General features: G+C 53.6%; 2 protein-coding genes across 3 annotated transcripts in view; both read right to left on the bottom strand.

Annotated features, from left to right (window-relative positions):
- Positions 1-3,949, bottom strand: part of LOC146079937 (uncharacterized) — a 20,536-nt gene extending 16,587 nt beyond the window's left edge. The window contains exon 1 of one of the 2 annotated variants that reach the window (XM_083186667.1): positions 3,753-3,949. In XM_083186667.1, coding sequence (XP_083042793.1) covers positions 3,753-3,800 — 48 coding nt within the window. In that variant the 5' untranslated portion in view covers positions 3,801-3,949. Of the gene's footprint in view, positions 1-2,054; positions 2,473-3,752 lie in introns of those variants that run through there. The other variant, XM_083186665.1, reaches the window with a different exon arrangement.
- A 1,677-nt stretch (positions 3,950-5,626) lies between these two features.
- Positions 5,627-11,012, bottom strand: IBA57 (iron-sulfur cluster assembly factor IBA57). The gene is made up of 3 exons (XM_083186664.1): positions 10,707-11,012; positions 9,344-9,684; positions 5,627-6,798 (listed from the first exon to the last, which is right to left on the bottom strand). Exons 1-3 carry the CDS (start codon positions 10,943-10,945, stop codon positions 6,407-6,409), a joined length of 972 nt encoding a protein of 323 aa, XP_083042790.1. The 5' UTR covers positions 10,946-11,012; the 3' UTR covers positions 5,627-6,406.
- Positions 11,013-11,958: the final 946 nt, after the last annotated feature.

The following is an 11,958-nucleotide window of genomic DNA, read 5'->3' as shown; positions in this document are numbered from 1 at the left end:
GGGGGCGGACTGGGCCCGATGATGTCACTGTTTTGGGCGGTGCCAGGCCACCAACATCACAAAAGGGGCGTGCCCGGGCCGCGCCAAAAGGGACTAGGCTAGGCTGTTTTAGTGGGGAACTGCCAGAGGGGCAAGGCACATTTTTCCCTTTAAAAAAACAGCGTAGCGGGGAAACACTATATATGTAGCTCATGACAGCGCGTGATAGGACGATGTGAACAATTTTAAAGCTATGATCCAATGGGGTGCGGCCACATCATTTAAAATATCATCTAAATGTGTTCCAAGGGGGGAGGGATTCAATAGGGAGCTGGGATCAGCGAGGTAAAAACCTTTGTGCTTCCTGTCCAATTATCAGTCACGGCAGGTATTTGCGCTCACGATAACAGCAGTATGCCACTGCAAAGAGATTGGTTGCAGGGTTATCAGCGACGCTGCGATGCATGAGGAGGGGACTGCTGGGAGTTGTATCAACACTTCGCACAAAGGGGGTTATTCTGATTTACATGTTACATCAGCCCCACCTGCAGTGCGCATGGTTTTGTCCATCAGAGAGTGATTGTGCCTTTCCGAGTGAATCAGAATAACCCCCTAAGTTTTTTACAACATTTTCTCCTGCTACATATAAATATCTCCCGTCACACACAGCCCCCCAATACAGACCTCTCCGATCAACCGAGGTAATCAGTTAACTGCACACGTACTGACCGGGGACCGCACCACATCATTACATAAATATATATGTCACACAGCTGCCGGGTCACGTTATCCACGTGTCAGCCGCCTGAAGCATCCCGGGGCCATGCCATAATATACACCGGAAGGAATAAGCTGTACCGTGCACTGACTGTAGTGGAGAGGACAGTCTACTCGCTGACATGCACATACAAAACGACCTGAGGACACAGCACTGCTCGCGACACCTGACTGCTCTGCATATAGAAACTGTTGCTAAGCGATTCCACACCGTTGCAAGCGTTGGACCCGGGACACACCCACTGCCAGCATCAATATTTTGTAAACAGCACAGGGTCAGACCGGGCTCGGGGGCCGATTCTGAGACACGAGCAAAAGGAAAAACAGCCAGTAACCCCGTGTCCGACGGAGCCGCGCCGACTGCAGGAGAGGAGGGGATTGCAATGCATTGATTGTTTGTATGCAGGGTAAATACTGGCTGCTTCGGTATGTAGCCCACACATGCTGGGCAGGATGGGTATGGGTCGACAGCCACTAAGTCGTCACAAGAAATAAGTCGACATGGTTATTAGGTCGACATGGTTATTAGGTCGACATGGAAATGGATGAGATGAGTCTCATGTTTTGTTTTTGTTTCTATGTCAACTCATTCGCTCACTACACTCAGAGCACTATAATATTTGCCCACTATGGGGTCAATCCTAATATTTGTGAAGGGTGCAAGGTGCCCTTCGGGTGCATTCCAACACGTTTAAACGCCGGCACCCGATCGCGCACCATTCGCAGGCCTGAATTCCCTCAAAATAGCTGGCAACCCTACGGCGCAGCGAGCGCATTCAGGAGAATTATGTCCGCTGTAAACGGCGTCCGGCGCCGTTATGATTCTACTATCCTACTTGGATAGTTAAGTCTAAAAAACCCTTTTTCCGAAGAAAAAAAAAAAAAAAACATGAAAAACGCATGTCGACTCTTTATGTCAACTTAATGCATGTGTCGACCCAAAGACCATGTAGACCTGGTTACTGCATCCTGTTTGGACACACCCCTCCCAAACCTCATCTCTCTGTATACCTGCCCACTAGCAGTGCCACACGGTTCTACCAAGGTGCAAAGTTCCGCTCTCTACTCCCAACTCATCCGGCCCTGGGCCAGTAAGGAAAGTCTGGGAACTCCAGCTCCCGGCACGCACACCAGGCAGAGCGCCTATATACGTGGGCCTGCACACAGACACAGCATTCCTGGGCTTGCAGTGCAGGCATTTCCCTCCTCCCAGGGATCACACACAGACACCCCCCCCCCCACCCCCTGTCACTACATGCACTGTCCCCACCAGCAGCAGACTGCACGGGGTGGCTTACTGTGCCGTCGCTCCTCTGCAGCCTGGCTCAGCCATGTCCAGGGGTCTGATGTCACTGTGCAGTGCGAGCTGCAGGCAGGATGGGAGTTGCAGTCTCGCGTTGCGTTACACTGTAAATAATACTGGGGCTGCTGCTATTCTCAGGAGAGCCTCTGGGGGGCCACGGAGCGCAGGCTCCTGAAACTCTACCACATATGCAGGAATTAAAGGGACAATCCCAGCTGTAGGCCAACAGCCCCATTAACCCTTTATCGCTCATAACTGCCTTCGTACGTTAACATTTGTACAAATACGTCACCCAGAATGAGATCAGGCAAAAACAAAGTGGGTCGGTCTGATGTTGCCAAATGGTCACAGCGTCTGAATTTCCACAAGTTTGCAGCGAGATGACATTAAAATAATTCTGAGATGGCGGTAGCCCATTGTAGCCCACGGGCAGGGCAATGCAGTCAGCAGGGTCAGTGCTAACCGCACAGACACACTAACCCCCCCCCCCACATCTCAGGGATGCCCTGCACCTACAAAGACATACATCAGGATCACATATTACAGTGCGATCCTGGGCAGTAAGATTCCGGCCATTGTGTATGCAATCTATCTTAAATGAGCCCCTACATTGTCCTCACAGGTAAGAGCATGTGACACTTGTCACTAGACTGTCCCCATTATATCGCTGTCTGTCCTGGGGACAACAGAAACACAGTCACCAAGCAATTGACATGCTTCAGTTGCTGTAAACACATGGAGGACACTGTGACAACGTCCACACAAACAGACACAGGTCCTCCGGTATCCCTACAGCAACGTGCCACACACGGGGCCGCCGGTATACGTACAGCAACGTGCCACACACGGGGCCGCCGGTATCCCTACAGCAACGTGCCACACGCGGGGCCGCCGGTATCCCTACAGCAACGTGCCACACACGGGGCCGCCGGTATCCGTACAGCAACGTGCCACACACGGGGCCGCCGGTATCCGTACAGCAACGTGCCACACACGGGGCCGCCGGTATCCGTACAGCAACGTGCCACACACGGGGCCGCCGGTATCCGTACAGCAACGTGCCACACACGGGGCCGCCGGTATCCGTACAGCAATGTGCCACATACAGGGCCGCCGGTAACCCTACAGCAATGTGCCACATACAGGGCCGCCGGTATCCGTACAGCAATGTGCCACATACAGGGCCGCCGGTATCCGTACAGCAGTGTGCCACATACAGGGCCGCCGGTATCCGTACAGCAATGTGCCACATACAGGGCCGCCGGTATCCGTACAGCAGTGTGCCACATACAGGGCCGCCGGTATCCGTACAGCAGTGTGCCACATACAGGGCCGCCGGTATCCGTACAGCAATGTGCCACATACAGGGCCGCCGGTAACCCTACAGCAAATCACGTAGGGGGTGCAGATGACGTGCACGTCACGTAGGGGGTGCAGATGACGTGCACGTCACGTAGGGGGGCAGATGTTTGCGTGCCCATCATGCAGGTGGGCAGATGCTCGCATGCCCGTTACACGGGGGGGGGTCAGATGCTTGCATTCACGTCACGCAGGTGGAGCAGATGCTCACATGGGGTGGGTAGATATATATATATATATATATACACACACACTATATATATATCTATATATATTAGATATATATACATATATACACACACACACACTAACAGGACACATCGCCTCCTCTCACCGCACGCTCCGCCGCCGCTCCCGGGGACCCCGCCGCACTGACCACCATGGCAGATGACGGTGTACTCTCTCTGTACAGTAGTAGTGCTGCCAGGCAGCGACCAGCCAGGTGAGCGGACGAGCCTCTGACACGCCCACCTCGCACACGGGTCCCCGCCCCTCTCCAGGCTCCCGGCCAGTTACAGGAGGGGGAGGCAGAGCGCGAGCGCCGGCGCGAGAGAGGGGTCAACGCCCCCAGTCGCAGTCAGTTGCTGACCACCCACGTGACCAGATTCCTTCCCACCGCGTGACGGCCCGTTGCCGCCGCTTCTCACCGCTGACCAATACGGGGGCAGCTGGGCGGGGACATGGTCATGAGGGAGTTGGAATGGTAAACAACACTGACCGGCGGCGGGAAAAGCACCAGTAGTGGTGGCCCCTGAGTGACCCCGCCCAGTCCCCCGCCCTCGACCCGCCCAGTCCCCCCGCCCTCACCCATCTTATACCCACACTGCCACTGTGCAGCCTATATATGCCACTATATAGTCACCATTCACCGCACATCCTGCTCCTTACCTCTATGGGGGGATTTCAAGTGCTTTGCGTGACAACTAGATGGTGCCTGTCTTTAAAATCGGAACCTGCTGCGCCAAAGACATACATCCCAACATTAGTAGGAGGATCGGGACACCCCCCAAAATGGGCGTGACAAATGGAGAAGGGGCGTGGTCTCACATAGTAGCTACCTCAGGCCACGCCCTGTTTTCCGTTGCTACGGATGCACGGCCATCGCTGTGTAATAGGGCGTACACACGGTTTGATAAAGTATAATTAAGTTAATAGAAATCGAACGCATTCAATTTTTGATTTGATCCCGATGTGCAGCCCCGCGGCATCGAAATCGAATATGAATATATACTGTGCAGGCGAGACTATATAGTCCAAATCGAATGTGTACACAGCGCTGTGCGATTCCATCCCAATTTGATCGGGATTCATTAGAAAGTAAATTGCACCATGTGTGCACTAATTACGCGGCTGGCCATGCCCCTCTGTCTCTCTGAATAGACTGGTATGGTATAACTTGTCGACAGTCGGGATTCTGACTGTCATTTATCCGACATCAGAATCCCACTGCCAGGAGCCCGACAGCCACCTATTCTATTCATCCACTATGGGGGACAGTTGGCTATGCCAAAGGTGCAACCGGCCCAAGAAGAGGGTGGAGCTACATGCCATGCGGGCATGGCCTTGGTCAAAGGGGTGTGGCCTAGCATCGCAACCTCCATTTTTGTCTTTTTCAGGGGCGTAGCCAGCGATCTTTTAGCATCTTAGCAGTCCCTGGCACCCTCCTTGCACCCTCTCCCTACCTGCACTGAAGAGACACATAAGCAGGGCATCTCTTCAGCCATCACTGGCTGTGGTGGACTCCCCCATTGCCCCCACCGCATCTGCGGGACATTGCTACCACATGGTTGCCAACTTTCTGGCTGCTCTCTCCGGGAGAGAGCAGCCAGCTCAGTATGTCAGGGGGGGCGGGGCCAAAGCCGGGATGAAAAGGGGCGGAGCCACACATGTGATGCATTTAGGGGCGTGGCTAGAGCGATCGTATTTAATGCATTGCACTGTGGGGAGCGGGGTTTAAGTGACGCGATCACGTCCTTTGACCCACGGAACCCCCCACGGACCTCCCCTCCACTGGAGATGCAGGACAATGCGGGAGGGTTGCCGTCCTTTCCGGGGGGCCGGGAGGGGGACCTGATTTCCGGGACCCTCCCGGACATTCCAGGAGGGTAGGCAACCCTGTGCTACCCCCCCCGCCCAATGCATTCGCAAGAGGGAGCGATGTTTAGGGGGAAATTTACTAAGAATACGAATGAATATGAATGCACCCACTTGTATATTTATATATATTTATTGTAGATATTTTCAACGCGGCGTGACAACTTTATTTGTCTACCTTTCATCCAATATTTAAACAAAGCAGAAATATTTATTTATATATTCACTTAAATACAACAAATAGAGAATGAAAAAAAAATATATAGACTCTATGAAAATGTAACAATTAATATCAGCAGGACGGAACACGGAGCCTTCCAGGTGTATGCATGCGTTTGGAGTCACAGGTGTGGTACCCCAGGGGAGCAGCCATTATTGTATTGTGCATCTCACAATGCACGCAGCCTCCCAGGGGGATCTCTGTACTGTAATTCCTTTTACTCTTCTCCAATAACAATCAAAGCAGCTTATTTTGCACAATTAATTGTCTTATCACTATCAGCGGCTCAATGATGCCACTCAGTGCCTAAACACCCCAATATAACATGCTCACGTCCCACGATGTAGATGGGGATCCCCCTTTCCCGATGCCAGTTGGTTGTGGACACCGCAGCCTTTTCTAAACAGAGTGGGGGTGACAGGCGGGTGACCCTGTCTTGCCTGTAGTAGCCATATCGCTGGGACTGGGGGTCTCCAATTGCGGAGTCCATAGTACTTCGGTGTAAATCTATGGAGCTATATTGAAGAACTATGGGAAGCCAGCTCAGGCTGGCAGCAATGAGTGACAAGGCAGTGGGCTTAGCCTTTGGCAATATAAGGGAGCGTAATACTCTTACAATCCGCGGTCAGCCGCTTTAATGCAATGTTACGTCAGTCCCAACAGGTGACGTATATTTATGAACTGTCCCCAGACTTCGGCCACCACGTGGGCACAGAGGCCTTAATGATGACTGGGTCCGTGTCGCCTGTATTTATCCTGAGTTCCTCACCGACATGTGCCAACCTGAGGAGTGCGAGTCCTGTATCCTCCACACCGGCCCTGTATTTGCCGGCAGATTTCCCTGACGCAGCGACAATCTCCAGCCCCTCGGCTTCGGCCGGTAATGGAGATGAAAGGCGCACAGGCACAAGGCGTTTGCGGATAACGCCGGTGTGATGAGTGCGAGCAGTTAATTCCTGACCAAGGTAGCAGCCTTTGGTGAAACTGATTCCGTTCATGTAGACCAAGTTGGATTCCAGCGGCAAAGCCACGCCGGGAGGAATGTCCTTCACTCCCTCTGGAATTCCTATAAAGACAAATGTATTAATACAGAACTGTGTCAGCTGACTGCGCCTACGAAGATTATTAATGTATAGAGGGAGCCGCACTTATCTATACAGCTCTCAGCGATTGTGCAACCCATTCGCACAAGGTGTGACAACCTCACCCCTCCGCACTAGCCGCACTGACAACCTCACACCTCCGCACTAGCCACACTGACAAACTCACTGACAACCTCACACCTCTGCACTGACAACCTCCGCACTGACAACCTCACACCTCCGCACTAGCAACACTGACAACCTCACACCTCCGCACTAGCAACACTGACAACCTCACACCTCCGCACTAGCCGCACTGACAACCTCACACCTCCGCACTAGCCGCACTGACAACCTCACACCTCCGCACTAGCCGCACTGACAACCTCACACCTCCGCACTAGCCGCACTGACAACCTCACCCCTCCGCACTAGCCAGACTGACAACCTCACCCCTCCGCACTAGCCGCACTGACAACCTCACACCTCCGCACTAGCCGCACTGACAACCTCACACCTCTGCACTAGCCGCACTGACAACCTCACACCTCTGCACTGACAACCTCACACCTCCGCACTAGCAGCACTGACAACCTCACCCCTCCGCACTAGCCGGACTGACAACCTCACACCTCCACACTAGCCGGACTGACAACCTCACACCTCTACACTAGCCGCACTGACAACCTCACACCTCTGCACTGACAACCTCACCCCTCTGCACTGACAACCTCACCCCTCCGCACTAGCCATACTGACAACCTCACACCTCTACACTAGCCGGACTGACAACCTCACCCCTCCGCACTAGCCACACTGACAACCTCACCCCTCCGCACTAGCCAGACTGACAACCTCACCCCTCCACACTAGCCGGACTGACAACCTCACCCCTCCGCACTAGCCGCACTGACAACCTCACACCTCTGCACTGACAAACTCACTGACAACCTCACCCCTCTGCACTGACAACCTCACACCTCTACACTAGCCGGACTGACAACCTCACACCTCTACACTAGCCGGACTGACAACCTCACACCTCAGCACTAGCCACACTGACAACCTCACACCTGCGCACTAGCCGGACTGACAACCTCACACCTCCACACTAGCTGCACTGACAACCTCACCTCTCCGCACTAGCTGCACTGACAACCTCACACATCCACACTAGCCGGACTGACAACCTCACACCTCCACACTAGCCGGACTGACAACCTCACACCTCCGCACTAGCTGCACTGACAACCTCACCTCTCCGCACTAGCCGCACTGACAACCTCACACCTCCACACTAGCCGCACTGACAACCTCACACCTCCACACTAGCCGCACTGACAACCTCACCCCTGCGCACTAGCCGGACTGACAACCTCACCCCTGCGCACTAGCCGGACTGACAATCTCACACCTCTGCACTAGCCGCACTGACAACCTCACACCTCTGCACTGACAAACTCACTGACAACCTCACCCCTCTGCACTGACAACCTCACCCCTCCGCACTAGCCATACTGACAACCTCACACCTCTACACTAGCCACACTGACAACCTCACCCCTCCGCACTAGCCGCACTGACAACCTCACACCTCCGCACTAGCCGCACTGACAACCTCACCCCTGCGCACTCACAAACTCACACCTCTGCACTAGCTGCACTGACAACCTCACCCCTGCGCACTGACAACCTCACCCCTGCGCACTAGCCGGACTGACAACCTCACACCTCCACACTAGCCGGACTGACAACCTCACACCTCCACACTAGCCGGACTGACAACCTCACACCTCCGCACTAGCCGCACTGACAACCTCACACCTCTGCACTAGCTGCACTGACAACCTCACACCTCCGCACTAGCCGCACTGACAACCTCACCCCTGCGCACTAGCCGGACTGACAACCTCACCCCTCCACACTAGCCGCACTGACAACCTCACACCTCCGCACTAGCCGCACTGACAACCTCACCCCTGTGCACTGACAACCTCACCCCTGCGCACTAGCCGGACTGACAACCTCACCCCTGCGCACTAGCCGGACTGACAACCTCACACCACCGACACTAGCCGCACTGACAACCTCACACCTCTGCACTAGCTGCACTGACAACCTCACACCTCTGCACTAGCTGCACTGACAACCTCAGCCCTCCGCACTAGCCGGACTGACAACCTCACACCTCCGCACTAGCCGGACTGACAACCTCACACCTCCGCACTAGCCGCACTGACAACCTCACACCTCCGCACTAGCCGCACTGACAACCTCACCCCTCCGCACTAGCCGCACTGACAACCTCACCCCTCCGCACTAGCCGCACTGACAACCTCACCCCTCCGCACTAGCCGGACTGACAACCTCACACCTCTGCACTAGCTGCACTGACACCCTCACACCTGAGATGATCCAATCACCATTGCCCCTGACGATACGTAGCCTTACATAAATGTATTCTTATTAGATCACTCTTGGAACGTTGTATTCGGTGCGATAACCCCACCATATATCCTATATACATACCATTTTCATAACGATACTTGCTATATTCCTTGAAGCTTCCCATCTGAGCTCCAGGCAGCAGGTCCCCCACATTCCCACCAGTCTCTGCCACCACTCTCCAACCCATAGCGGGCACCCTGGGGTCTGGGGTACACAGTACGGCTGGGTGAGGCAATTTGTCGCCAGGCGTATCCTGCTCCTCCTGCTTTGGGATCACAGCCCAGACGGACAGCTCGGGGCACAGAGACACTTCCACCTTCTTCCGAAAGTTATACACCTGCAGATGTTTCTGGATCGGCTCCAACGCCGACATGTCGCACTCCAGGAGAATGTCAGACTGGTCGTCCTGTTCCACCGGGAGCCTGGAAAATAAAAGACATTACTCTGTATTAACTTTCAGCGATTCGTATCACATGGTGCACATAGGAGACACACGGCGATGTCACCTGACACATGAACGCAATGCTATCATGCAACAGACATGAAACAACGAATATAGGCCCTGATTCTCCCGCACTGCACATGGCGCATGGTAAGCACGCACGTCTGCAGCACTGGAGGTTATTATACACAGAGGGAGGAATGACACGCTTATCTCCCCGACACACCCGGGTTACTAATCTGAGCCTCTACCAACCGCCCATGTCTGCACAGATACAGAGCTGGAGCCGGCGGGGAGAACTCGCTCACACACATACCAGGGCATTATTTAAGTGGTATCATTTGTTTTTTACTCCAATTACATTTAGCAGGTTATTGCCTATGGATAAGTGTGATCAGCCTCTTACACTTCCTCACGTGAGTCACTCGGACTGGTGAATCTTTAGTGATGTAGCTAATTAATCCTATAGATGGGGGGCATTAGGGTTAAGCTGCGTGAGGGGGAAGGTAAGGTTTAGACACTTACAAGGGAGGGATTAGGGTTAGGCTGCAGGGTACAGGGAAGACATGCTGGGGCTTTTAGTTCCCCGTCTTCTGTATGGTTAGAGCAGTGGTTCTCAACCTCAGTCCGCATGACCCCCAACAGTGCACGTTTCCAGGTCACCCGACAGGTGGAGCTAATTTCACTTGTCATTTTGTGAGGAGACCTGCAAAATGTGCACTGTTGGGGGTCCTTGAGAACCGAGGTTGAGAACCACTGGGTTAGAGGGTGACCTCATCTCCAATCCTCAAGTACCCCAAACAAGTCATGTTTTCATTGTGTAAGCAGATGGGACCCAACAAAAAACAATTCAACTAAACTGTGCATGGTTAAAGATATCCAGAAAACATGACCTGTTGGGGGACTGGAGAAAAGAAGCACATTGTCTTACAACCTTGCAGCCTGCTACAGGTCAGATGAAGGCACTTTGCCAGTAGAAAAGATGGCTGCCTTCACGCTTACCTGTACATAAGGACGTCAAATAGGCTCCGCCCCTGCACGTTGATCAGGTGCGCGTACACGGCGCCTTCACTCAGCCGCTCGGCGTCGTTCGACATCAGACCCTGTAGAAAGGTGGGCACCTGTCGGCCGCGGAGCCGGAGCAGCCCCCGGTGCTCGGCCAGGGGATAGCAGGTGGCGCTGAGGAGGCGACGCCGGAGCCACGGCCGGAGCAAGAAAGAGAGAAGCCGCGGCCGCGCCATGACCAGAGAGAGGAGTCAGTTTGTGGCCAGTGACGTCACGTCAGTCACGTGATATACATAGCGTTCTCCTGCCAGCAGCGCGGGGCTCCCTCTGCTGGCGGCTGTGGGTATCACACCCAGGATCACCTCTAATTGGCAGGCAGGCAGGAATGCAGCAATTTGGGCCTGGGGCTGTCACCACCCCATGTGCCCAGATAATACAGCTCAGACTGCATGGCCACTTTATGGCCCTTATTCTGATCGGTGCGGATATTCCCGAATTCTTTCGTTGCGGGCCGCACGCATCGCTGTGCGGCAGCGTGCGGCCATCGTCCGTAGAAACGCCCACATGTCCTCCGCATTCGGACGGACTCACTCTGTAAGAACAGGGCGTGTGTATGGACGACATATAAACCATGCGTGTGCGGGGGAAACACTCCGATTCTACACGGTCTGTCCGCGTATGCACGGCCTTCCCGCGTCAGAACGGACGCGAACTGGCCACTACGCACAGATGCGGTGTACTTCCGCATACAACAAGACTACTGTTATCAGAGTTCCCACATAGATCACATGACACACTTATGCAATTAGCAAACCACTTTGAGAACAGATTGTTGCTCCTGGTCATCTGTTATTTAGCTAATTGATCCTTAAACACTTACAAGCACTATACATTAACCCTAACATTCCCTATGGGGATAAAAATGTTATCTACCCTTTTGCTGTGTACATATCTAAACATGCACATGTTTGTGTGTTAAATGCTTTTTATACTTTGAATGTTAAAGACTAAAATAACACACAGACAACTTCTTAAACAAGTGCAAAATTTTATTTTAACAAATACAAAAAATGGACCGCCATCACTCGTCCAACAGCAGGACACAGAGGTCCTCCACATGAGCCGTCATCCGCCTCAGGTCCTCTCGTAAGCTCATGAGAGCCCCTCTGACTCCCTGGGGTGGCTCCTGATAATCTGTGTGCATGAGAAAGGGGGTACAACATTATTTATGCTACTCACGTACACCTTG

Source organism: Crinia signifera, chromosome 5, assembly GCF_055691185.1.
Source record: "Crinia signifera chromosome 5, ASM5569118v1, whole genome shotgun sequence".
In the NCBI taxonomy this organism is placed as follows: Eukaryota; Metazoa; Chordata; class Amphibia; order Anura; family Myobatrachidae; genus Crinia; species Crinia signifera.
This window is presented reverse-complemented; position numbering and strand designations above follow the sequence as displayed.

Excerpts from the sequence above, each read along its gene's own strand:
- IBA57 (XM_083186664.1), bottom strand. The coding sequence starts at position 10,945 with ATGGCGCGGCCGCGGCTTCTCTCTTTCTTGCTCCGGCCGTGGCTCCGG. Across the intron at positions 9,685-10,706 it reads TTTGACGTCCTTATGTACAG|GCTCCCGGTGGAACAGGACG; the intron begins GTAAGCGTGAAG and ends TTTATTTTCCAG. Across the intron at positions 6,799-9,343 it reads CAAGTATCGTTATGAAAATG|GAATTCCAGAGGGAGTGAAG; the intron begins GTATGTATATAG and ends TTGTCTTTATAG.